At 45.9% G+C, this 25,504-nt stretch overlaps 1 protein-coding gene across 1 annotated transcript in view; it reads left to right on the top strand.

Annotated features, from left to right (window-relative positions):
* Positions 1-25,504, top strand: part of LOC109985180 (titin-like) — a 200,169-nt gene that overhangs the window by 95,771 nt on the left and 78,894 nt on the right. The window contains exons 105-146 of the mRNA XM_065962524.1: positions 69-347; positions 1,151-1,420; positions 1,527-1,666; positions 1,763-1,889; positions 2,746-3,012; positions 3,129-3,395; positions 3,620-3,883; positions 4,537-4,676; positions 4,915-5,041; positions 5,262-5,528; positions 5,674-5,940; positions 6,068-6,334; positions 7,362-7,501; positions 7,618-7,744; positions 8,940-9,082; positions 13,296-13,419; positions 13,727-13,993; positions 14,559-14,656; positions 14,775-14,943; positions 15,060-15,329; positions 16,149-16,415; positions 16,676-16,954; positions 17,483-17,891; positions 17,978-18,102; positions 18,414-18,680; positions 18,844-19,113; positions 19,255-19,554; positions 19,746-20,048; positions 20,258-20,445; positions 20,668-20,782; positions 20,909-21,196; positions 21,310-21,461; positions 21,687-21,834; positions 21,959-22,258; positions 22,379-22,666; positions 22,759-23,055; positions 23,611-23,797; positions 24,013-24,128; positions 24,211-24,510; positions 24,602-24,901; positions 24,986-25,091; positions 25,222-25,418. Of these exons, the coding sequence (XP_065818596.1) occupies positions 69-347; positions 1,151-1,420; positions 1,527-1,666; positions 1,763-1,889; positions 2,746-3,012; positions 3,129-3,395; positions 3,620-3,883; positions 4,537-4,676; positions 4,915-5,041; positions 5,262-5,528; positions 5,674-5,940; positions 6,068-6,334; positions 7,362-7,501; positions 7,618-7,744; positions 8,940-9,082; positions 13,296-13,419; positions 13,727-13,993; positions 14,559-14,656; positions 14,775-14,943; positions 15,060-15,329; positions 16,149-16,415; positions 16,676-16,954; positions 17,483-17,891; positions 17,978-18,102; positions 18,414-18,680; positions 18,844-19,113; positions 19,255-19,554; positions 19,746-20,048; positions 20,258-20,445; positions 20,668-20,782; positions 20,909-21,196; positions 21,310-21,461; positions 21,687-21,834; positions 21,959-22,258; positions 22,379-22,666; positions 22,759-23,055; positions 23,611-23,797; positions 24,013-24,128; positions 24,211-24,510; positions 24,602-24,901; positions 24,986-25,091; positions 25,222-25,418 (9,222 nt within the window). The remainder of the gene's footprint in view (positions 1-68; positions 348-1,150; positions 1,421-1,526; positions 1,667-1,762; positions 1,890-2,745; positions 3,013-3,128; positions 3,396-3,619; positions 3,884-4,536; positions 4,677-4,914; positions 5,042-5,261; positions 5,529-5,673; positions 5,941-6,067; positions 6,335-7,361; positions 7,502-7,617; positions 7,745-8,939; positions 9,083-13,295; positions 13,420-13,726; positions 13,994-14,558; positions 14,657-14,774; positions 14,944-15,059; positions 15,330-16,148; positions 16,416-16,675; positions 16,955-17,482; positions 17,892-17,977; positions 18,103-18,413; positions 18,681-18,843; positions 19,114-19,254; positions 19,555-19,745; positions 20,049-20,257; positions 20,446-20,667; positions 20,783-20,908; positions 21,197-21,309; positions 21,462-21,686; positions 21,835-21,958; positions 22,259-22,378; positions 22,667-22,758; positions 23,056-23,610; positions 23,798-24,012; positions 24,129-24,210; positions 24,511-24,601; positions 24,902-24,985; positions 25,092-25,221; positions 25,419-25,504) is intronic.

Genomic DNA, 25,504 nt, shown 5'->3' with positions numbered 1-25,504 from the left:
ACAAGTCTAGAATCTTAAATCAGCTTGTAAATAATCTAATGTCTGATTGTCATTTGATGTCCTCACAGAGCTTCCTGTGAAATGGATCAAAGAGCTGGAGGAGGAGACTTCAGTTCTGAAGGGTCAGCCTCTGTACATGACCTGTGAGCTGAACAAGGAGAGAGATGTGGTGTGGAAAAGGAACGGCGAGGTCCTGAAGAAGAAGGCCAACAAAATTCAGATTAATATCATTGGTATGCAGCACGCCGTGACCATTCAGAACACTGCTGAGGAGGAAACTGGTACCTATACCTGTGAGGTGGCGGGCCAGGAGGATGTCAAGACCACAACAATTGTCAAGATCATTGGTAGGAGAAAGAGGGTGTTGTTCATATCTCTGTAAACAGAAACACAGCAGAACTGATGATTTCTAGGAAACATTAACAGGAATGCTTTTGTAGTTCCTTCATGTTTGACCCGTTCTGAAGACACCACATTTTTTCATTTTCTATGCCGATGACATACGACTATATCATTCAATTGCTCTGAACTTCATGGTGCTGATCTTTATTTTAAAACTGATCTCAATATCCTTCTGCTTATATCAAATATCCACATCACAGCTTGGTTACCAGTAGGTAAACATCAGGGTAATGTTGTAGTCAAGACCACACTAACCGAGACCAGAGTGCTCCAAGACCGAGACAGACCGAGACATTTAGAGATTGAGACAAGTCAAGACCAAGAACAAGGCAGGGCAAGACCGAGACAAGACCAAGACCAAGACCAAGACCAAGACAGACGAGACGGAGACAAGAGCAAGACCAAAGCAGGGCGAGAACAAGTCACGACCATAAATATCACTGAAAAGTCATCATGTTTGAGTTCAGGGGGCGTGTCCCTCAAGAGGCGTTTTCCTCCTAATCACAGTAATGCGTGGAAAAATAGCCGATCAGTGGTGGTCTTGACTGGTCTTGACTTCGAAAGGGTCTTTTGACCTGTTTTGAAGCCAAGACTGATACACTACATCAGAGTTCTCTTCCTAAAGGTTGCTTTAAATTGCAGGAATCTTTGAGCCCTCCGTCTTGGTGTACACTACACATAAAGTATTAAAGATGCTGTGTCTTAACTGGGTGATGTACACTGACTAAATAATGTTTCACACCAACAGAAATCATTAAGGACTGGATTGTGAAACCATTGAGAGACCAGCATGTGAAACCGAAGGCCACTGCTACATTTAAATGCGAGCTCTTCAAGGACACCCCCAACTGGAAGTGGATGAAGGGAGAGACTGAGGTCACGCCCTCTGACAAGGTGGAGATCAAGAAGGAAGGGAAGGAGCTGACACTGACCATCAAGAACTGTCAGCCCGAGGATGTTGCAGAATACGCCATGGAGGTGGAAGGACGTGTCTACACCGCTAAGCTAACGCTAGGAGGTTTATCTACCTGCTTACCTTCCTTTTTAACTTTAACCCCTCAAACCTGCATATCGTTCTATCCTTCTCCTGATTATCATCATAAATAACCAATTCTCTTTCTCAGAGCGGGAGGCTGAGATCCTGAAGCCCCTGGCCAGCGTTGAGGTGGTTGAGAAGGAAGATGCTATGTTTGAGACAGAGATCTCTGAGGACGATGTTCCAGGGGAATGGAAGCTCAAAGGGGAGGTTTTGACCAGATCCCCGGTAAGGCAGCATGGACCTGTTGTGGTCCCAAGTCTAAATGCTTGTAATTACACATTCTCAATACTATGTAAATATATAATGTAATGTGTTCATCAGACGTGCGACATCCTGATGGAGGGTGCAGTGCGTAAGCTCATTCTGAAAAGTTGCCAGTTGGACCAGGCTGGAGAAGTGTCCTACCAGGCTCTGAACGCCGTAACCAGCGCGATGCTCAATGTCAAAGGTAAGGGGGACTCCAGGTACCTGGTAATGGAATTACAATCTATCAGGATTCTTGGGTATTAGCTGTAAAAATAAAGGCGTAAAGTCCGTGGACCACAAAATAAAGCTGTACAGCACGTGAGAGCGGACCTTAGATCTTTATTTACCAGGATTGATGATTGATGAGACTTACTGAATCCCAGGAAGTTGGCGAAGGATTCTGATATTGGGACCCAACCTCATCCCAATGCTGGGAGTTGCATCCTGTCTTTGTTGTTCTGTTAACTGGAAATTGTAAACCTTTCTGGTGTTCTGTCGAATTTGATGTGAAGTGTATCTACAGTACATTCTGTCCTCCGTCTGTGATTAAGTGTTAAGCTATGTACAGTGGCCAGTTTATTAAATCCACCAAACATAACATCACATAGTCTATTGGTTTACCAAAAATTGCTTAATTCAGGAAGTGTTTGATTCAGCAGTAGGTAGAACAGAGGAAGACCTGAAGACAGAAGATACTTGTTTCATCTTGATAAATCCGAGGATGGTGGATGAACCCTTCCCTTTGGCGATTATCTCAAACATGGAGAACTCTTTGACCAGCAGGACTTCATTCCTTGATGACAGCTTTTCATCCTTCCACCCTGACCCTCCCTGACAACCCGAGGAAATCTCCAGCTGGTTAATTGAGCTGTGTTTACCATTAATGTGTCCCAATGATAGGCTTTGGGGTGGGGTTGGTGGGATTCTATAAACATGTGAGCCATTGATGGGAAGAACCCAGTACAATGGAGAACATGGTGAACTGGCCACTTGTTGTTCTGTTGTTATTCGTTGTGTTTTTGATGTTTGTGTTGTCCCTGTGTCACCTTTGAACCTAGAAATCGAAATGGCCTTTGTAGTCCCACTGAAGGACGTGTCTGTGCCTGAAAAGAAACAAGCTAAGTTTGAATGCACCATCACGAAGGATGTCTCTAAGGTCATGTGGTTCAGGGGGGATGACATCATCACCCCGGACCAAAAGTATGACATCATCGATGATGGAAAGAAGCATATGCTGATAATAAACTGCTGTGAGTTTGATGACGAGGATGAATACACGATTGGGGTTTTGGACAAAACCTCAACAGCGAGACTCACGGTGGAGGGTAAGTGCTGGGCCGCCGACCAGAGGAACCGTTATTATCATGACTCCCTTCATTGAGTTAGTTTCCTCCACTCTTAAACTAACTCACATGAATATCCTTTATTAATACAACTGTAGGTATCAGGCTCAAATTCATTTCACCGCTAAAGGACCAAACTGTGAAGGAAGGCAACATGGCTCGCTTCGAGCTGGAGCTCTCTCATGAGAACATCCCCGTCACCTGGTATAAAAACGATGTGAAAATCCATCCGAGCAGAACAGTGCTCACTCATGTGGACGGAAAGAGACACATGCTAGAAATAAAGGAAGTGACTCTGGATGATATCTGCCAAATTAAGGCTGAGGCCAAAGGAATTCCTTCCATGGCCAACCTGACGGTCATAGGTAAACCCAGATCAGCCACCTGTGTCTTCTCTGTATCTGTTTGTATTCTTCCCCACAGCTGTTTGTATTTCTGTCCATGTTTGTGTCAACCATTTTCTGTCTTCTCTATGTCGTTCACTTGTGTCCCCGTCTTGTCCTTTGTCTGCCTCCTTCCATATATCCTTTTTATTTTTTTGTTTTGTTTTTCTGCCTCGGAGAGTCATGCAAACATTTCCCCATTCCAGAGGGAGATGCTTACTTCACAGTCAAGCTGCAGGACTACACTGCAGTGGAGAAAGACGAGGTGGTTCTCGAGTGCGAGCTCAGCAAAGACGTCGATGTCATGTGGTACCACAATGAGGCCGAGGTCAAGCCCTCTAAGATGGTGGCCATTAAGGCTGAGGGCAAACGTAGAACTCTCGTCATCAAGAAAGTTGGCGACAAAGACAAAGGACAGTACTTATGTGACTGTGGAACTGACAAAACATCAGCAACGCTCCACATTGAAGGTAAAAACACAGATTTTGTGTTTGCTGTTTGGCATTCACCTCCATCCAGGCAACTTCCACCTTCCTGATGAACCTGCTCATCATGTCCTCCACCTCCTAACCTCAGCTCAAACCTTGTGGTTTCATCACTTCTTAACATCCATTGTCACCACCTTTGTGTGGTCTCTCCTATCCCTCCATCCGTCCACTCTTGTAGTGCTCTTCCACCATAACCCTGGCTGTGTATCATTTGGTCTGTCTACTCGTGTGCCATTAGAGCCACTTCTTCAGATTACTTTCATGGTTTCTGTTATCAAACCATCAAACTGAAGAAACAAACCTCCCTTTATTGTTCTTCAGCTTTTTGAATAACTGTGGCCCCTCAAAAATGTTCCATAGAGAACCAAATGGCTCCCTCGATGTTCCATGTCAGTCCAATATGACCGACTGGATCACCGTGGTTTTGGCCGTTTGGTTGTTAATGGCTTTGACGATGTTGCTTACAGCATCATAAAGGAGGTTTATTGTGTGTGGTGTCAGGTAGAGGTCCAACATGTCCTCCAGCTCTGTGTCTGTCCGTTGTTGAAGTCAGTTTATGTTTCTGTATTTATGTTGTGTTGAATATTTATGTCTAAATGTTCAGTAAGAATCTTGTCCCTTCTCTTAAACGTCAGCTCGCCACATCAAGGTGGTTCGGCCATTGTATGGCGTTGAGGTGTTTGATGGAGAGACGGCTCGATTTGAGGTCGAGCTCAGTGAAGACGACGTCCACGGCCAGTGGAAGCTGAATGGAGAAGTCCTCAGTCCATCTGCCGTATGTCTTCAACACATCCACGCAGATATTCTCTCACCTGTGGTTTGATTCATTTTCATTTTCAGTTAACCCTTAAGGGAACGAGATCATGTTCAAGTTTCTCCCTAACTTAAGATTCAAAGTACGAGTTCCTTCTGTCATTGGTTAACAAATGGAAGTGAACCAACCACAACCTTGCTGTCATCACATTTCTTTGAGGCCACTTGTTTTATACTGAAAGTTTGTCGACCACCAACAGGACGTTGAGATCGTGGAAGATGGCGCCAAACACACTTTGGTTTTGTACAACTGCAAAGTGCCTCAAACAGGCGAGCTGGCGTTTACCGCCGCTAACGCCAAGTGTTCGGCCAACCTGAAAGTGAAGGGTGAGCTTTCACTTCCTCACGCTACCTTTGTTTAACGATTGTCTGGGCGCAGATTGGTGCTAACGCTTTTCTTCTGTGAATCTTAACCGCCTCAGCACCTGAGCATTCATCCTTTCGTACCTTTGGTTCTTAAATTCGTTTAGAAAAGATGCCAAAGGTTTTTTATTCCTGAGCCATCCCTCGGCGCCTCGATGTTAACTCAATGTGTCTGAACCAACAGAGCCACCCGTGTCTTTCATTACGCCACTGGCTGACCAGCATGTTTACGAAAAGGACGAGGCGAGATTTGAGCTGGAAATTTCTAGAGAACCCAAAAGCTTCCGTTGGCTGAAAGGATCACAGGAGCTATCAAACGATGACAAGTTTGACCTCCAGGTAGAAGGGAAGAAGCACATTCTAATTATAAAATCTGCCAAATATGAGGACGAGGCCAAATACATGTTTGAGGCTGAGGACAAAAGGACCTCTGGGAAGTTGATCATCAAAGGTAAATGGAGTCAGACGGCTTCCCTGGTGAGATGTCTTCATTGGGGAGGACATGAGTATGACCAAACCGTAACGCTTTATGTGTCCTGTAATTGGTGTGAGTTTGTAAAAAACCTTCAAATGTGTCTATAATTTCTGTTTGTCAGGTATTCGGCTCGAATTTATCAAGCCGATTAAAGATGTGACGGTGAAGGAGCGTGAAACTGCAGAGTTCAGCGTTGAACTCTCTCATGAAAAGATCCCAGTGGTCTGGTACAAAAACGACGTCCGGCTGCACCCCAGCAAGGTGGTGCACATGTCCGAGGCCGGCAAAGTCCACACGCTGGCCTTCAAGGAGGTCAGCATCGACGACACGTCCATGATCAAAGTGGAGGCCGTGAGCAAAACTTCAGAGGCCATGCTCACCGTGCTCGGTTAGTATCCGTTTCTGGAAGGATGCAGCAACATTTCCAAAGAGAGAGTTAGCATATCCATGTGTTTAGCTCGCAGGAAGTTGTTTTTAACCGCTTATTTCTGGTGTTGTTGTTTGCCTTCCTGCAGAGGGCGACCTGTACTTCACAGTGAAGCTACAGAACTACACCGCCGTCGAGAAAGACGAGGTGATTTTGCCCTGCGAGCTGAGTAAGGCCGCCGCTGAGGTCAAATGGTTCAAAGACGGTAGCGAAATATTTCCCTCCAAGAACATTCTTCTCCAATCAGACGGCAAGAAGCGCACGCTGGTCATCAAGAAGGCAGCGAAGAGCCACAAGGGAGCATTCACTTGCGACTGTGGCACCGACAAAACCACAGCCGACCTGAACATTGAAGGTAAAACTTGCGCCGATCAGCCCCTCCCCCGAGACCGCGGTGAGGCCCGGTCAACCGCCGATCATCGAAACCCCGCCTTTCTCTGGGCCGATGTTTCCCTTTCCCCCCATCCTACATAACTGTGTCCTGTTCTCTGAATGTTCTCATTGTGTGTGACCTGTTTTATATAACCCTGGAGGATCATCCAACCCGATACATCTGAAATCAGCGTTATGACCATATACAGAAAGGTTTACAGACCGATGCAGAGCTGGCTAAACACTGAAGCTTCAGTGTCCACCACATGGCATTCTGCGTGAGCATCGACTCTAGAGAGGAGTGGATGGGACACAGCTCTCTGCAATGTTTTGAATTTAGACTGCAGTACCCATTTTAAACACTAGGGGTCAGAGTTACATATTGCTCCTTTAAAGTAAGATCTGTGTGGGTGTTTACTTGATGATCCCTCTCAGGGTCATCAGGGCCTTCCATCTGATTCTTAGCAGACTTTCCACAGTTTTGTGTTATTTAGATATGGCAGTACTGTGGATAGTGGTCATTTTGCATGTCCCATGTCTACAGTCCTCGTCGCAGCGGCTGTGGGTTCAAATCTGACCTCGGCCCTTTGCTGCATGCTCCCCCCCTCCACTCTCTCTCATCCAAACATTTCCTGTCTCTCTTCAGCTGTCCGATCCAATAAAGGCAAAAGGGCCCAAAAACACCTCTAAATAAATAAAAGTCCTGATAAGCGTTAAAATGTTATCTGTATCTGTGTAGAGATGTTTAGAGGGTTGGATGATAGTCCAGAGTTCCTCCACGTCATCTGCTTTTGCACACATTGTAAGACGCTCTGAATGAGAGCGTCCGCTGCTCGCACACTGTCACTGTTTGTCCTCCACCGACCATCTCAACCTGCCGTCTGCTCACGTTTACGACGACATCATCGCACTAATTTCACTCCATGATCTCGAGGTTTCTCTAACCGACTGCACTCAGCTTCACCGCCTCTCTCGTTCTCTCCCTCTAACGTCTTTTTGAACTTCTGCAGAGCGAGACATCAAGGTAGTGCGCCCGCTTTACAGCGTGGAGGTCACAGAGACAGAGGCGGCCAAGTTTGAGACAGAAATTTCCGAGGAGGATCTCCACGCCGTGTGGAAACTGAAGGGAGAGACGCTCCACCCGTCTGCTGTAAGAACAAACGCTGAAAGCATTGTCATCATTGTACGAGAAGTCGGTGTTCTCCTGTCAGCTGCTCTCTCATTTTGGTTTTGATGATTCAAGTTTGTGGACTTTCGATTTCTCAGGATGTCGAGATCAAGGAGGAGGGCGCCCGACACATCCTGATCCTCTTTAACTGCAGGAGGGACATGGTCGGAAGCGTGGACTTCTCGGCTGCCAATGCCAAATCTTCAGCTCAGCTCAGGGTCAAAGGTGACAGAAATAACCTTCACATGAGTCACAGGCCGTTTGTGGAAACGTGGTCAGCCTCACATCAGACAACACTGAGGTTTCTGTGTCTGATGCTCCCTTTAAAGAGTACAAAATAAAAGCACAGCTGAGTGTTAGATGATTCCAAATACCAACAAAAACAGGACGTTTATTCTCAAATTTAAATACACAAAGAGTTATTTAATATGTGGCGCTGCTTCCACTTGAAAAGATGAATGATTCTCTGTTGCTGTTTCAAATCTCTGAAGTCTCTCAGGATGTCTTTGATGTTTATTTTTAGGGCTCAAAATGTCTCAAAGGGCTCAAATCAAATGTTCAGATTCAGAGAACCTTGCAGTTTTTGTAACCTAAATCTTAAGTTTTCTAAAACAGTCTTTCCAGACTGTTTTTAGACTCAGGCAGATAAAGTGTTAAAAGTCTGGTTGGAGATAAGTTGGTTAATATCTGAGCGCGAGCCGTGCAAAGATGATTCAGGGCGAGCAGATAATGCCAGTAAATTCTTCACTGTGACACTCGCTGATTAAAGAAGCGTGCAGCTCTCAGCTGGCTGTCACTGTCGCTGCCAGAGAAATTAACTGCCCGTTAAAGGGCTTTCATTCAGGCATGTGAGGAAGCCTGTTGTAAATACTTGATGCTGCCTGTTAATCCAAACCCACTTCCTGAATCAGCCAAGTCACCAACATGTCGCCGTTATAACACGGACTGTTACAGAACAGGGAATGTAACGTTGGGTAACTCCTGCTCCCAGTCCACATTCTCCGTTTCCAGGAAAAATGCTGTATGCTGATTGACAGGAGCAGATTGTCCCCCCCTGATGGGTTTGACAGAAGTGGGCTCACAGCCAATCAGGGTCCTTGGTTATTTTAGAAGCCACATGCCTTATCTAGAGCAGGTTTGCAGTGATTGGCAGGGGGTAGGACGCGACCCCGTCCCTTACTGGTCTCTGGCAGCCATAACCATCTGACGGCTGGTCGTATGCTAATGAGCTGGGCCCCCCAATGCCAAGTCCCAGGGAGGCAGTGTTCAGTTGTCCTGAGGGCTCCAGCGGCCTGCCTTCAGCTCAACCACACCATGAGGATTAGCCACTGAGGATTAGCCCGCTTTATGTGCGGATACTTGTGGATCTATTGACCTGTTTGAGGGGGGGGGCTAACCATGTCTTCTCCCCAATCTAAAGCCCGAGTGATCAGCCTGCAGAGGCCTCTGAAGGATGTCACCGTGACCGCCGGAGAGACCGCCACCTTCGAGTGCGAGCTGTCGTACGAAGACATCGTTGTCGAGTGGTTCCTGGGCGGTACAAAGCTGGAACAGAGCGACAGAGTAAGTCCAACCACACCTGAGCCAGTCCTCACAATGTTTCTGTAACACACACACACACCACACTGAGTCTCCACAGACACTCCCACAGTCCAGGCCTGGTTCTGGTTCTGGTCCAGGTCCAGGTCCAGTGTCTCTGTTTGTACACAGTGTTCAGGTTTTCGAGCTCCACTCTGCTGCAGCTTCAGCTCCCTTCATATAAGGGCCTGCTGCTGGAGGTTCAGGATTCCAGCGGAGGATTTGATCCTGGTCTTTGAGATAAGGCCAGCAGGAGGGCTTTTCTGCCCTGCAAGCGTTTCTGCAGGTTATTTTTAAACAGCTGCAGGAGGCCGAGGAGCCAGGCAGGTGGCAACATTAGCTACCCCCTTCACTTCTAAAGTCACATGTTGCTGAATGTTGTGCTGGAAATGTTTTCGTCTTGTTGCTGTTTTTATGCTGAATTAGAGCGGCCCGCTGCAAGTCCAGACCCGGACTTGTAGCCAAACAGAACGCAGGATTAGTTTGATTATCAGATGTAACCGGAGCTCTCTGAGGGTCTCGACGACACGTGGTCTCTCTTGCTCTCGGGGTTGTGCAAGAGTGATTTACTGCATGTGAGACGGTCAACACGCAACATCAACTGTTTCATCAAGTCGAGAAAAAGATTAAAAGCTAACGGCACGAGTCTCTGAAGAAGTTTCCTTTAGTTTGATATCAAAAGATTTAAAAGAATCCATTTTAAAGCCTGAAGTCTGAGGCGACATGGGGGCTGTTTTCTTACTATTGAAGATTTATTTTTGGCTTCAAACAGAGAACATTCTGTGTTTATAAGTTCTTAAACTGAAGGTAAACATCTCAGTTGAAATATCAGCTGTGCAGTCTGTACCAACACAAAACAGAAACTAACTTCTTTTAGGAGCCGATTATCACCAATGTGAGTGAACCGAGTTTGATTAAAGAACTTTAAAATATAAAAACGAGTATCAGCTGAAAACATCCGGGTTTATTCGAGCGCTACAGAAAAACAAACATGAAGCTCGTTTTTTAAATCCTGCTTCTTAAAAATACTCTGAGTCTCAGTTTTAGATACATCGAGGAGAAGTTACAGAAGTTTTTAATGTTGTTTTAGTGATATAAGTGAACGGACCACCAAGAGAGAGAGGGGTAGGGGGCAAGAGAGTCAGAGAGAGAGGGAGAGAGGTTTTCATGAGAGAGAGGGGGGGAGAGAGAGGGAGAGTCAGAGAGAGACAGAGAGAGGGAGAGAGAGAGACAGAGAGAGACCGAGAGACAGAGAGAGAGACATAGAGAGAGAGGAAGAGAGAGAGAGTCAGAGAGAGAGGGGGGGAGAGAGAGAGAGAGTCAGAGAGAGACAGAGAGAAGGAGAGAGAGAGACAGAGAGAGACCGAGAGACATAGAGAGAGAGAGAGGGAGCGAGAGAGACAGAGAGAGAGAGAGAGGGAGCGAGAGAGACAGAGAGAGAGGGCAATCAAACTATAAATCACTTCAACCTTTTGCCCCAAACAACAACAACACAAACACAACATAGTGGACGGCCCGGGTTTGAATCCGACCTTTGTCTCCTTTCCTGCAGCTTGTTCCCCACTCTCTCTCTCCTTCTGTTTTCTGACTCTAACCGCCGGCATAAAAATAAACTTCTTAAAAAAAATATATATTTTTTTATCAGATCTGAAATGAGTTGAAACTGAAGTCCTTCTTTAATGACTTTATTGTAATATGTATTAAATACAATTTGAAGAAGCTGCTTAAAAAGTGTTTGCGTTGCTGTTTTAGGGTCGATGACCTCCGCGAACAAAACAGGAAACATTTTTATGACTGGAAACCGAATGTACACAAATATATACGATACCAGTAAAACAGGATTCCTTACATGAATCACAGAGGCGTTGGAAATGATTGAATATCCACCCATGATGAGCTGTTGTGACCTCCGGATGGGGGGGTTATTTATTTAATCCGTTTGAAATCAACATAAGAATCAGGAAAATAAAAACGAACAAGTATGAATCTTTTTAAACAAATCACGGAGACGAGTGTGATCATGGTTTCTTTAAAAACAGAGAACGTTATTAACACTGACTGTGATAAACATTAAGTTTATGTCCCTTTACTGGTCACCGTCTGTGTGTTCTCAGGCGTGTCGGTGTGATATACAGTCCGCGCTCATGTGTGAAACCAGCCGTCAGGTGTCAGAGGTCTCTCAGTTTAAATCAGTGGAAGCAGAGCAGCTGCCTGCGTCTGTTTGAGCTGTCAGGACTCAGCTGACCGAGGCTGAGCCGGAGACCCGAGAGCATGAAAACCTCGCTCCATATTCAGCTGCGTGTCTTCTGAACCTGACAGACACTGTTCAGGGAGGGAAAAAAATCTGTTTCTGTCCCATTCCTGACTCTGTCAACCTGAAAGACTGAGTTCAGGGAAGGAAAAACCCATCATATGTTCGTACTCTACAAACCTTACAACCACTTTTAGCAACGTTAGGCCACTAACATTTCTGATTCATTTATCCTTACAGTGAATTTAAAAAAACCACGTAGCAACTCTGCTTATATAAAAACCTGAGAGACTGAGTGCAGGGAAGTAAAACCTTATGTAAATCTGTCAGGCTTCATTCAGGGAGAAAAACCTGTTTGACTGAATCAGTTTGACTTTTTAAGCCCGAGGGACTTTAGTCAAGAAGAAAAACCTTTTCAATACTTTCACCTCTGACAGACTGTAGTCAGGTATAAAAAACAAGCAGCAAACTCTGGTGTTAAGAAATTAAGCTGATGCTGAAGTGTAATAATCTTACAGTTCCTCGAGTGTCCACTAGAGGCTGCAGAAGCTCAGGAAGTCACATACACACCCATTCAAAAAGCCTGTTTTTACAGCAGAGATTAACATGTTTACAGCCTGGTTCAGAAAACCAAATAGGTCTGATTAGCTCATGTCTCGATGGACACACACTGTACGGAGGGTGAATGTTTTGATGACTCATCCGTTTTGATTTGATGAAGGATAAGAGTTATTCACAATAAAACGTGTAGCTGACCTGATTGACAGGTGGGCACGGTGTAACGGTTTGTCAGGAGGCTTAAGAGCTCCAGGGCCCTTTCCGAATTGTCACAGTTCAGTATGCAGTACGTACTATTCAGTATGGAGTTTCAGTATACTGAACTTTCGTGGTCATTCAGTACGCATTTTGTGGGTCCACGCAGCATACTGAACATTTCAGTATGGATACTAACTTCTGGGTTTCATGCAGTATGGATCGGATGCGTGCTTTCAGGAAATGAATTGTGTTTTACCCACAATGCTGTGCAAAATTAAACGTAAATCGTCACTTCACGTCCGCCTCCAAATCAAAACAAACGAGCGTGGATTAATTGAATCAATTTCTAATCTAGAGTTAAAGTCCTGACTGAAAGCACTACTTTTAATTAACAACAGAAAATATAACAAATGTATACATTATTATAAAATCTTTCTCCCTCTATTTAAATAATGATTTCACTATTTAAATGCGTCTTTACTGGTTTATTTTATATTCCGTATATTACTGTCTTTCATTTGTACTTTTCTTTATGTACTGTATGTTATTTAGTTATTTAATCTGCCTTTACTTGATTTACATTGTAATATTGTTTTTTGTTTACCTGACTGTATATGCGCATTACTCTTCTTGAATAAAGCTAAACAAAAAAAAAAAAAAAAAATGGGTGAATGCGGCCGGTTCGGGAAACGTAAATGACATCACTTCCTTACTGAATGAATCAGACAAAGTAGGCACAAATATCTGCCTACTGTGTGTGTATACTGAATAGTAGGTACTAACAGTATACAGCACGGATAGTACGTACTGCCTACTGCCTACTGCCTACTGAAAGATTCAGTATGTACTTGGCAATTCAGATACGGCCCAGCTCTCAGACTGTTGTTAGGTTGACTTAAAGTTTGACTGAGACAGCATTATCAGCATGGAGACCGCCATCGATGGGACTCCTGTGCCCCCTGCAGGAACAGATGGGGCACGTCACTCAGGCTTTAAACATATTGTTTGACTTTTTAACCTGCCAGTCTGTGTTCAGGGAACCTAACATCCATCTCTATAACCATTCCTGTTGATCCTGTCATATGAATTTTTCCCCCATTTAAACCCCCGTAAAGCTCGACTCTGTGAGCCTGACAGGTGTTGTTTAGGGCAGAATGAAACCCTTTTCTAACCGACTGTTTCACCTGACAGGTGGTGCTGAAGACGGAGGGTAAAGTCCAAAGCCTGACTCTGAGAAACGTCGCAATGAGTGAAGCCGGACAAGTGAAACTAGGCGCCAAAGACTTCCAGACTGAAGCTAACCTCATCGTCAGAGGTGAGACCAGCACACCCAGGAAGTAGAAAGAGAACTACAATCATGCCGTCTTTGTAGTCCAATCTGGGAGTTTAATCCCATCAGGTTTAAAGGAGCAGCTTGAAATTGTTTGAGCTGCCCTGCATGGGTTTAACGTTTAAACATGCTGAGGGACATCACAAGATAAGTGTGACAGTTAAACCAACAGGGCAGTGTTGATGTGAGCTGCAGCTGCAGGCTTGAAGCTCTGCCAGAGAAGATGAAAGAAAACTTTGAATCTTTATTTGCAGTAACTAAACAGCTCCTGTGTGTGTTTGTGTGCATTCAGAGCCGGCGGTGGAGTTCACAAAGCCCCTGGAGGACCAGACGGTGGAGGAGGAGACCACGGCTACGCTCGAGTGTGAAGTGTCCAGAGAGAGCGCAGAGGTACAATGGTTCAGGGACGGACAGGAGATCAGGAAAACCAAAAAGTATGAGATGATTGTCGACGGCCACAAGAGGGCGCTACTCATCCACGACTGTACTCTAGACGACTCCAAGACGTACACTTGTGATGCTAAAGCCTTCAAAACCTCCTGTTTCCTCAACGTTGAACGTGAGTACAGCCGTGAAATACAGCAGCACGAGATCAGACAAGTAACTGACGGACCCTTCAAAAGAGTTAAAGAACCCTTTGTCATCAATAAAGGTTCAAGACAGGTTTGATAATGGCTCCCATAACAAGTTTAAAGACATACAGATACACTTCGTACAACTAAGGGACTCCTCTGTCAGATAATAGAACATTTAATTAAAGGAAATTAAATCCCTAAACTAAGAGAGTCCTAAAAAAAGAGTCAAAGAATCTCCTCTTTCAGTTGATGAATATTCTGTAGAAGATAATAAACACCTGAAGCTTCTGTGGCGAGGTATGTGTCCGACAAAGTGTTGAACAACAGGCTGCAGAAACAGCAAATACTCACAATGAGGTATGAAGTGCAACTGCGTCCACAGGGGGCGCCAAATCTACTCATATCAAAAGTCTCGTACATGAGCTTTAAAGAAATCTGTTAAAAGACCGCTCATTAGCTCGCCAAATTAGCTACTGGACCTCTGATCTAATGGACTGATTGATTGATGATCCACTCGGTCTGTTAACGTGTCGTTCTTCGTGTCCACAGCTCCACATGTCGAGTTCTCGAAGCCGCTCCATGATGTCGAGGTCAGAGAGAAGGAATCTGCCAGGTTTGAGTGTGAAGTCTCCAGAGAGGACGTCAAAGTGAGCACACTTGATTCGTCTCTGTGTCCACACAAGCTTTGAATGAAGGTCGAGTTTTTAATGCTTTAAATCAGTGTCTTCCTCTCTGAAAGCCCCTCTTTTTTTCTCTGCCTCTCAGATCCGCTGGTTTAAAGATGGAAGTGAAATCAGAAAGGGAAAGAAGTATGAAATTATCGCTCAAGGTCGGCAACACACCCTCATCGTCCACAAGTCCGTGTTTGATGACGAGGCTGAGTACGAATGTGACGCAAAGACCTCTAAATCCTCCGGCATGCTCACTGTCGTCGGTAAGAAGAACATTTATTCTCCAGCCAGAAACGACCTGCAAACGTTGAGGTTGATAAGTTGAGCTTGACTCAGATCAGAAGTATGAACTAAAACTTTTCTGTTTTTCTGGTTGCAGAGGAGGAGACGAGGTTCACGAAGAACCTGTCCAACGTTGAAGGAACAGAGACAGACAGCGTGAAGCTGATCTGCGAGGTGTCGAAGCCCAGTGCTGATGTCACCTGGTACAAAGGAGACCAGGAGCTGCCGGAGGGCGGACGCTACGAGCATATCGTAGACGGGAAGAAAAGGATCCTGCTCATCCAGGACCTCAAGATGGCCGACATCGGAGAGTATAACTGCAGGCTGAGTCCTACCATCAAAACCTCCGGAAATCTAAACATTAACGGTACAGGCAGTTTTAAGATGACTTCAGACTCTTTCACAAACAAAAAACCTTGTTTTTGTAATATAATGAAGTGCTTCTGGGGCATCAGAGAGCCTAGTGGTAATATCATGCACCCCATGTGCAGAGGCTATAGTCCTCATCCCAGCATCTATGGGTTCAACTCTGACCTCGGCCCTTTGCTGCATGTCATCCCCTCACTCTCTCCTCCTGACGTTTCCTGTCTCTCTTCAGCTGTCCGATCCAAGACCAAAATGACCCCAAAATATATATAGAAATAAATAAGGTGCTTCAAAAAATAAAAGGAAAACGATGGTTAGAATATATAATAAGGACCAAGGACGGATCCCCGAGGGTCTCCGAGATCACAAAATTAAAAATATTTGCCCGATTTTCTGTTTAAATTTACACAATTTTTAATGTTGAGCATCAAAGTTTAGTTTAGACTTTCTATGCCTTTAGAAAGTCTTCTAGCCTCAGTCTCCTGCAGATCACAAATTTTCTCAGAGGAAATGTTGTATTGTTGAATTGTATTTTTTTAAATGTTCATTTTTAACTTCTTTTAAGATTTAATGTTTTTCTCACTTGATTAAAGACAAACAAACTAAACATTTAGGGACAGATTCTGAATAATTTAATCCTTAAACAAAATGGATAAACTTGGAATCTGTTAATCTGAGGTTTACCGTTGTGTGTCATATTCTTCGTAGTAAAAACTCAAGATTAGTTTTGGTGTTATTATCGGACAATTTAACCCCAATTAGAGAACTTTAATCAGCACAGCAAGCTTTGATGAAACTTCTGATCGCTCTCGTGTTTCAGAGCTCGCTGCTGAGTTCATCTCCAGGCCTCAGAGCACAGAGGTGGTGGAGGGCGAGAAGGCGGAGTTTACCTGCTCCGTCTCCAAGGACACCTACGAGGTGAAATGGATGAAAGACGACAAAGAGCTGCAGGCGGGAGACAAATACCAGATGGTCAGTGATGGAAAGAGACGAACTCTGGTCATCAAGAACAGCGAGCCTAAAGACGAGGGCGGATACGTGGTGATGATTGGACTGACCAGAGCCAGCGCAGACCTCACCGTGCTTGGTAAGCCCCGCCCACAAACACAGACTGGACACACGTCAAAAAGGTTATTTTCTATTTGTAAAGGAAAACGTTAAGTGGAGACAAAAAACTAAGTTTAGAGTAATTTTTAGGTGAGCAGAGCAATAGAAGTTACCTTAAATTTGCATAATTTGCCTTAAACTGAAACTGAAATAAAGCTGCAAGAGATTTGAATTTCTTCACCTTCAAGCAGAAGCTTTTGAAGGCTAATCAGAGTCCCTGCTGTTTTAATCTTTCTGCAGAGAAACTGAAGATCATCACACCTCTGAAGGACACGGAGGCCAAAGAAGGCTGCGAGATTGTCCTGAACTGCGAGGTGAACACAGAGGGAGCAAAGGCCAAGTGGCTGAAGAACGAGGAGACAGTGTTCGAGAGCAGCAAGTACCTGATGGTTCAGAGAGACAACGTGTTCTCTCTGAGGATCAAAGATGCCCAGAAGGGAGACGAATCAAACTACAGCATCACCCTGACCAATCAGAGAGGAGAACAAGCCAAGAGCTCCGGCAAGCTCATCGTGAAAGGTCGGTGGGAAACAGTCATGCGCTCACTTCCTATAGACGCCCAAAGAAACATCAGAAGATTTATTATTACATCTTATTTTAACACTGGCGCAAACAACGACCAAGCATGTTTTAAAGAATAAATTAAAAGAGTCATAAATGCTTATAGAAGAATGAAGGTGTGATATCAGGGCTGATATAGATCATAGAGAATCATGAGAACAATTACGGTTTCCTGTCCCCATGAATCAGAACTTCATCCCCCCTCCCTGCTCACCCCTGATGTAAACAAACTCTGAGTTGACCGTAGTCATGACGACCGGGTGAAACCGACCTGAGGAAGAGAATATGTTTACAGACGAGCTAATGTATCCGAGTATAATTTGCATGACGTTTTTATCACAGCAGCATAAACAGCAACAGTACGGCAAAATTAAATTTTCATTCTGTAAAAACTATAATCATTTGTTAAGTAGATTCCTTAAGGCAGCATGAAACAGACAGTCTGCTCGAGTCCAACACGTGTCTGATTTATGTTTTGTTGTTCAGAGGAGAGTCTGAGGTTCGTTGTTCCTCTGGAGGACATCGACACTCAGGAGAAGAAGACCGTCAGCTTCTCCTGCAAAGTCAATAGACCAAACGCCACGCTGAAGTGGATGAAGGCCGGCCAGGAGATCGTCTTCAACAAACGCATCGTGTACAGAGTGGACAAAGAGAAACACACCCTGACCATCAAAGACTGCACGCTGGCAGATGAGGGCGAGTACACCGCCATGGCCGGTGACAACAAATCCACAGCCGAGCTGATCATCAGCGAGGCGCCCACAGACTTCTCCATGAACCTGAAGGACCAGACCATCCCCGAGTTTGAGGATGCAGAGTTCACCTGCAAGCTGACCAAAGAGAAAGCAGACGTAAAGTGGTACAGAAACGGACGTGAGATCAGAGAAGGACCGAGGTTTGTCTCCACCAAGCTTTAAGTTAGAGTTGCTCAGAATTTTTCTTTAAAACATTTCCTTAAAAAATTTATAATTTTTTTTCCAGATACACATTTGAAAAGGATGGAAAGATGTGCACCCTGCGTATCAAGGAGTGCAGACCAGATGATGAGTGCGAGTACGCCTGCGGAGTGGACGAGAAGAGATCCAGAGCTAGGCTCTTTGTTGAAGGTGAGCTTCCTTAAAATCCATTCTTTATGGACTCTTGATGCAGTAAATTGTTTATTTTAAGTATAAACGGGGCACTGTTCTGTTCTGCACTCCATTGTTTGGTGAGAATGAAATCTTTACAGCTAAGGAATGAGAAATAACAAGCAGAGTGCTGCAGTAAGAAAAAACAGAAAGTAAGAAAACAGAAGTTGTCCAAGGATTGATCCTTATGGTACACCAATTATGAACTCAGCAATTACTGTTGAAATAAACATTATGAGTCATTGATACAATTTTTTCATTAACCTCCTCATGAACCTCCTGTCCTGCAGAGACCCCGGTGGAGATCATCAGACCCCCGCAGGACGTGTTTGAACCTCCAGGCTCGGATGTGGTGTTCGAGGTGGAGCTTAATAAGGACAGAGTGGAGGTGAAATGGTTGAGGAACAACATGACGGTTGTTCAGGGAGACAAGTATCAGATGATGAGTGAGGGTAAAATCCACAGACTGCAGGTCTGTGAGATCAGACCCAGAGATCAGGGAGAATACAGGATCATCGCAAAGGACAAAGATGCCAAGGCAAAGCTGGAGCTCGCTGGTAAGACAACAACAGCTTGTCGGTCTACTGTTGTTAAAAATTGTACCCAAAAGATTCAGGCTGTAGAATATTTTAAACAAACCAAGAAATTTAGAATACAGTGAGCTGAAGAGTGTTAAAAGGAGACTGATTTTCTGTGTTTACTTGCTGCCTTGTCCTCCAGCTGTGCCTCAGATTAAGACCACAGATCAGACCTACATCACAGACGCCAGGAAGCCCATCACCATGGCCGTCCCCTACAGCGCCTACCCACATGCCGAGGCCGACTGGCTCTACAACAACCTGAGTCTGCCCAAAGACAACATCCACACATCCTCTGACCGCACAGAGTACCGTCTGAAAGACCCACTGAAGGCCGACGAGGGCCGCTACAAGGTCATCATCAAGAACAAACACGGAGAGGGAGAAGCTTACATCAACCTGGAGGTCATCGGTGAGCTCTCTGAGATAAAACTGTGGTATTAATAGTGGCTTAACCAGCACGCCATGAAGTGGTTGGTAGATATTGTCAGAGACCGCCAGAGAGTCCAGCTCCCCCTTATATTACTCATATCGTATTGTTTTATTTCTCTAGATGTCCCTGGACCTGTGAAGAACCTGCAGGTAATTGACACAGCTGACGGCGAGGTCAGCCTGGCGTGGGAGGAGCCTGAGAGCGACGGCGGCAGCAAGGTCATTGGCTACGTGATGGAAAGACGCGATGTGAAGCGTAAGACGTGGACGCTGGCCACTGACCAAGCAGACAGTCCTGAGTTCACTGTGACTGGCCTCCAGAAGGACTCCATGTACCTGTTCAGAGTCTGCGCCAGAAACAGGGTCGGCAGCGGACCAAACGTGGAGACTGACAAACCTGTGCAGGCCAAGAACAAGTTTGGTGAGAATCCCTCCGATAAAAGATTTACCTCCCAAGCTGTTTCAAGTTTTAAATGGTAGGGCCGGTTTTCTGTGATAAATAGAAAAGAAGTGGGCCAAGAATTGATCTCTGTGGTGCTCCATGAATTAAACAGCCTATGAGATACAACCAATAATTTACAGCGGATAAATTTGACTCTATAATCGTTTCAGATGTTCCTGATGCTCCTCTGAACGTGATCGTTGGAAACGTCTCCAAGTTTGGCTGTACCGTCTCCTGGGAGGCACCAGAGGCCGATGGAGGCTCACCCATCACCTCCTACATCATTGAGCTACGTGACAGGACGTCGGTGAAGTGGTCGCCCGTCCAGGTGACCAAAGCCGACGAGCTTAGCGCCATCATCAACGACGTCATCGAGAACAAAGAGTACATCTTCAGAGTCAAAGCCCAAAACAAAGCTGGTGTGGGAAAACCCAGCGCTGCCTCACAGCCGGTCAAGATCATGGATCCCATAGGTGAGAAGAGTTTCATCTTTTTAATCAAACTTAAAATAAATAAAACATCATAAAGTACATCAAAGTATATAAAGACAAACATGCAAACATCATAAACATAAATCCAAAACAATAATCAGTGTTGTGAACATGAACTTCATCATTCCTACACCTTCTCGGTCCTTTTCAACAGAAGTTATATTTGTTTTTTTGTGTTTGTCTGCCTGCAGAGCCTCCCAGTCCTCCTCTGAACCTGGTGTGGCAGGACCAGAACAAGAACTCGGTGCAGCTCACCTGGGAGACTCCTCTGAAGAACGGAGGTAGCATGATCACCGGATACATCATCGAACGCTGCGAGGACGGCACCGACAAGTGGCTGCGCTGCAACACCCGCCTGTGCCCCGACCTCTTCTACAAGGTGCCACAAACATCAAATCCTCATTGACTGTTTTCTGTCAGACATGATGCTTTAAACTCTAAACTTTTAAAGTGATTGTATTGAACAGGCAACGATGGTCTCAGATGTTAGCATGTTAGCATTCAGGTCTCGTCCAAGAGTGATGTGTGCGGCGTGGAGCTGAACAAAAAGCCTCATCTTCTCTCACACTTACATTACTTTTAAACTTTGATTTGTTTTCAGGTGTCTGGTCTGAGATACGGAACCAAGTACAACTACAGAGTGTTTGCTGAAAACGCCGCCGGACTCTCCGGACCCTCAAACACCCTTGGACCTCTGCTGGCTGACGACCCACATTGTGAGAATGATTTTTAATGTGTTTTAATATCAGTAATTCAATAAAAGCCTGTCAGCTGCTTCACTGTAAATTTTCCTGTTCAATCATCACGCCTATCATGCCTCACTCTCTCTCACTTCTCTGCAGTCGCTCCAACATTCGACCTGAGTGCTTTCAAAGACGGCCTGGAGGTGATCGTCCCTCAGCCTCTCACCATCAGAGTCCCCATCACCGGATACCCGACCCCCAACGCAAAGTGGACCTTTGGAGAGAAGGAGATGACCACCGCCGACGAACGCGTCACCCTGACGACCAAAGCTACATTCGTAGAAATGATCGTCCAACCGAGCGTCCGTCCAGACCGAGGCACCTACACCCTGACACTGGAGAACGACATCACGTCCGTCTCTGGGGAGATCGATGTCAATGTCATCGGTACACAAACTATCAGCAGATTATCCGAAGCAAAAGTTGATCAGTAACAAACAAATCATCACTCAGCTTTTTTTTGTGGTTCAATCGTTTCTATTTCTGTTTGCGTCCTCCAGCTGCTCCCAGCGCTCCCAAGGACTTTAAGGTCCTGGAGGTGACCCGGCAGCACGTGCACTTGAGCTGGGAGGCTCCGGAGCACGATGGAGGAAGTCCTCTGACCGGCTACCAGGTGGAGAAACGGGACGTGTCCCGCAAGACCTGGGTCAAGGTAAGAAGTTAAAGCCAAAAGATGGTAGTTCAAATACTCAATCTTTCTTTACAATAAAAATAGAAACAGTTAATTATTATAAGACCATTCAGTCGTATAATGTAACAATACTATGCTATATGATAATAACTGTGGTACAGTGTTTTACTGTACAGGACACATTATAAGTCAATCCTAAAGTACTCAAACTCTACATTTAATCTCTGTGTCTCTGCTCTCTGTCAGGTGGTCACAGGTATCCAGGATCAGGAGTTCACCGTCACCGATGTGGTTGAAGGAAAGGAGTATCTGTTCAGAGTCACCGCCTGCAACAAGTGTGGACCAGGAGAGCCGGCGTACATTGACGAGCCTGTCAACGTCTCCTCTCCTGCCAGTGAGTCACACCACCAGTGTTTCACAACATGCATTGTAGCAAAGACACTGCAAAGTCTTTAAACTAACAGAAGACTGTGTTTTGAGTCTTCAGGAACTTTCTAACCCCTCCCTCTCCCCTCCAGCTGTACCCGACCCCCCAGAGAACCTGAGGTGGAGAGACAAGTCAGCCAGTGGCATCTTCCTGACCTGGGAGCCTCCCAAGTACGACGGCGGCACCGGGATCAGAGGATACAACGTGGAGCGCTGCCAGAGAGGAACTGATAAGTGGGAGCCCTGTGGAGATATGGTGCCTGAACTGAAGTGCCAGGTGACCGGCCTGATCGAGGGCCAGTGGTACTCCTACAGAGTCAGAGCCCTGAACCGCCTTGGAGCCAGTAGGCCCTGCAAGGCAACCGACGAGATCCAGGCCGTGGATCCCATAGGTACCCAGACCGTCTGATTGTTACTTTTTTGTCTCTTAGTGCAGTAGTTTCTCTCACAGCTATCTGTTACACCAAGCTTCCTGTTAAATTTACTCCCTGTCCTCCTTTTTGTCCCTGCAGAGGCTCCAGAGATACAGCTTGACGCCAAGCTGCTGGCCGGTCTTACCGCCAAAGCTGGCAGCAAGATCGAACTCCCCGCAGAGGTGAAGGGTAAGCCCGAGCCTCGCGTCAAATGGACCAAAGCTGACCTGGTTCTGAAACCAGACGACAGAGTATCCATCGACACCAAGCCGGGAAGCTCCACCGTCACCATCGCCAAGACCAAGAGAGACGACAGCTCCACCTACATCATCGAGGCCACTAACAGCTGCGGTCGCGCCACCGCCACCGTCGACGTCAACATCCTTGGTCAGAACAGAGAAATGTTTTTTTAAAAGAGTTTGTCATTAAATTCGTTTAGTTTCTGGATAACTAAACTCAAATATTATTTCCTGGCACAGATAAACCCGGTCCTCCGGCTGCCTTCGACATCTCCGAGATCACCAACGAGACCTGCTTCCTGGCCTGGAACCCTCCGCGTGACGACGGCGGCTCCAAAGTCACCAACTACATCGTGGAGAGGCGAGGGGCCGACAGCGAGATCTGGCACCGTCTGTCCTCTACCGTTAAACAGACCACGTACAGAGCTGTGGGTCTGACCAAGTTCAAGGAGTACATCTTCAGAGTGTTTGCTGAGAACCAGTTTGGAGTCGGACCTCCGGCTGAACATCTACCCATCATCGCCAGATATCCCTTCGGTAAGCCAGTCCAGTTGAGGCAGTCTCCAAAAGCCAAATAATCCTTATTAGGTCACATGGTTACAGCCTGGTTCAAAAAACGAATTTGGTATCGATAGCCGACGAGAGTTGGTGAAAAAGTAGCATAATTTGGGGTGTGGCTGAATTGACCTACAGGTGGGTGTGTTGTAGCTGTTTGTAAGGAGGCTTAAGCTCCGCCTTAGATCCACCTCTAAGCCGATTTCTTTTTTGATCTTAAGAGTCAAATATGCCGACCGCCATCGCTTGGCTTCATAATGCCTCGACCGAAACGATGGGTGATGTTATTGATAATACATCCATGTCTCATATAGGGTTCACACAGAAGCTTGAAGATCTTTAAATATTGTTATTTCTTCCCTGTTGATCAAAAATAAGTTTGATAAAAGTCTGTTTGGCCGATCCAAAACTACAGCCAGCTAACTTAGCTTAGCATATGGCTAAAGGAGTATCAGGGAACCTCTGACTCCCTTTAAAAAATTACTTTCTTTAAAGAGATCTGTGTCAGACATTTGTCATTGTCTGTCTCATCCTCAGACACGCCTGGAGCTCCTTACAAGCTGGAGCCTTCAGACATCGCCAAAGACTCTTTGACCCTGTCCTGGTACGAGCCCGATGAGGACGGAGGAAGCCCCATCACCGGGTACTGGGTGGAGCGACATGAACCCGAACACGACAAGTGGATCAGATGCAACAAGCTGCCCATCAAAGACACAAACTACAGGTTAGCCTCTCACCATCTGTTCTTCTTTCTGTCATCCAATCAGATCAGTACTCTTTAAAAAAAAGTCTGCTATTGATGTTGATTTTTTCTGGTTGGATGATGAAAGAGAGCAAATACTCTCTTTAAGACGCGTTTGTAAAAGGAGCATGAGGTTTGGGCTCTTTGTGTGCGTGACATGTGAATAAGAATTAATCGATCTATGTGTTCCCCTGCAGAGTCAAAGGACTTCCCACCAGGAAGAAGTACAAGTTCAGAGTCCTGGCTGAGAATCTGGCTGGAACTGGAAAACCGAGCAAGGAGACAGACATGATCCTCGTTAAGGATCCTATCGGTACAAAAACATTCACTCAAGTTGTGTTCAAGAATCTCTAGTCTTCCAGAGAACTTTCAACATCATGCTTTCACTCTTTCAGATCCTCCATGGGCTCCCGGTAAACCCACGGTGAAGGACGTGGCCAAGACTTCCTGCTTCCTGATCTGGACCAAACCGGAGCACGACGGCGGTGCAAAGATCGACGGCTACATCATTGAGATGCTGAAGAGCGGAACCACAGACTGGATTCGCGTGGCAGAGAACATCAACATCCTGGAGCACTTCCTGAAGGGACTGATGGAGAAGCAGGAGTACTCGTTCAGAGTGCGAGCAGTCAACGTTGCCGGGGAGAGCGAGCCCAGCGAGCCCAGCGATCCCGTGCTCTGCAAAGAGAGACTCAGTGAGAAAACTAAATCCCCACAACAGACAAGGCATTTCAAAATAAAACTCCAGAACAAGACTGAATAATTCAATCGTACATCTCTCCTCAGATCCTCCGTCTGCTCCTCGCTGGCTGGACGTCATCAGCATCAGCAAGAACAGCGCCGAGCTGAAGTGGACGGCGCCCGAACGCGACGGAGGCGCTAAGATCACAAACTACGTGGTGGAGAAGCGTGACGTCAGGCGTAAAGGCTGGCAGGCGGTGGACACCACAGTGAAGGAGCTGAAATACTCTGTGACCCCCCTCAACGAAGGATCGCTCTACGTGTTCCGCGTCGCTGCTGAGAACTCAGTGGGTGTCGGCCCATTCTGCGAGCTGGCTGACTCTGTGCTGGCTAAAGACACGTTCAGTAAGTCAGAGAAAAGTTTAGGTAATTTCTAGGTTACTTGTTTTAATCATTATATTTCGATTTAACTGTCGATGTTTGTTGCAGCTACTCCCGGACCACCGTACTCTCTCACTGTCAACGCTGTGACCAAGAGATACGTGGACTTGCAGTGGGAGGCACCTCAGAACGACGGCGGCAGACCCATCCTCAAGTAAGTGTCAATCTTTGTTTGTATTGTTCAACATTTACCTGTGACCACAAAAAGTTACGTTTCAGCTCCACATATAGCACATAGAGTAAGTCCCTATGAAGGTTTGTTTACCTGGCTGTTACCCCCTCAGGTATTCCATTGAGAAGAAGGAGAAGCTGGGAACTCGCTGGGTGAAATGTGGAAAGACTTCCGGTCCAGACTGTAAGTACAGAGTGACGGACGTCATAGAGGGAACCGAGGTCCAGTTCCAGGTCGGCGCTGAGAACGAGGCCGGCGTCGGTCACCCCAGTGAACCCACCGAGATCTTGACCATCGAAGACCCCACCGGTCGGTGCAGTCGCCACTCCTAACACTCATTAAAAAGATGATAGCAAAGAGAAAACAGACTGAATCAATCTGTCCTGTCTCTTCCA

The sequence above is a fragment of the Labrus bergylta genome, chromosome 13 (genome assembly GCF_963930695.1).
Source record: "Labrus bergylta chromosome 13, fLabBer1.1, whole genome shotgun sequence".
NCBI lineage: Eukaryota > Metazoa > Chordata > Actinopteri > Labriformes > Labridae > Labrus > Labrus bergylta.
Note: the sequence above shows the minus strand (reverse complement) of the source record. Positions and strands in the feature narration are given on the sequence as shown.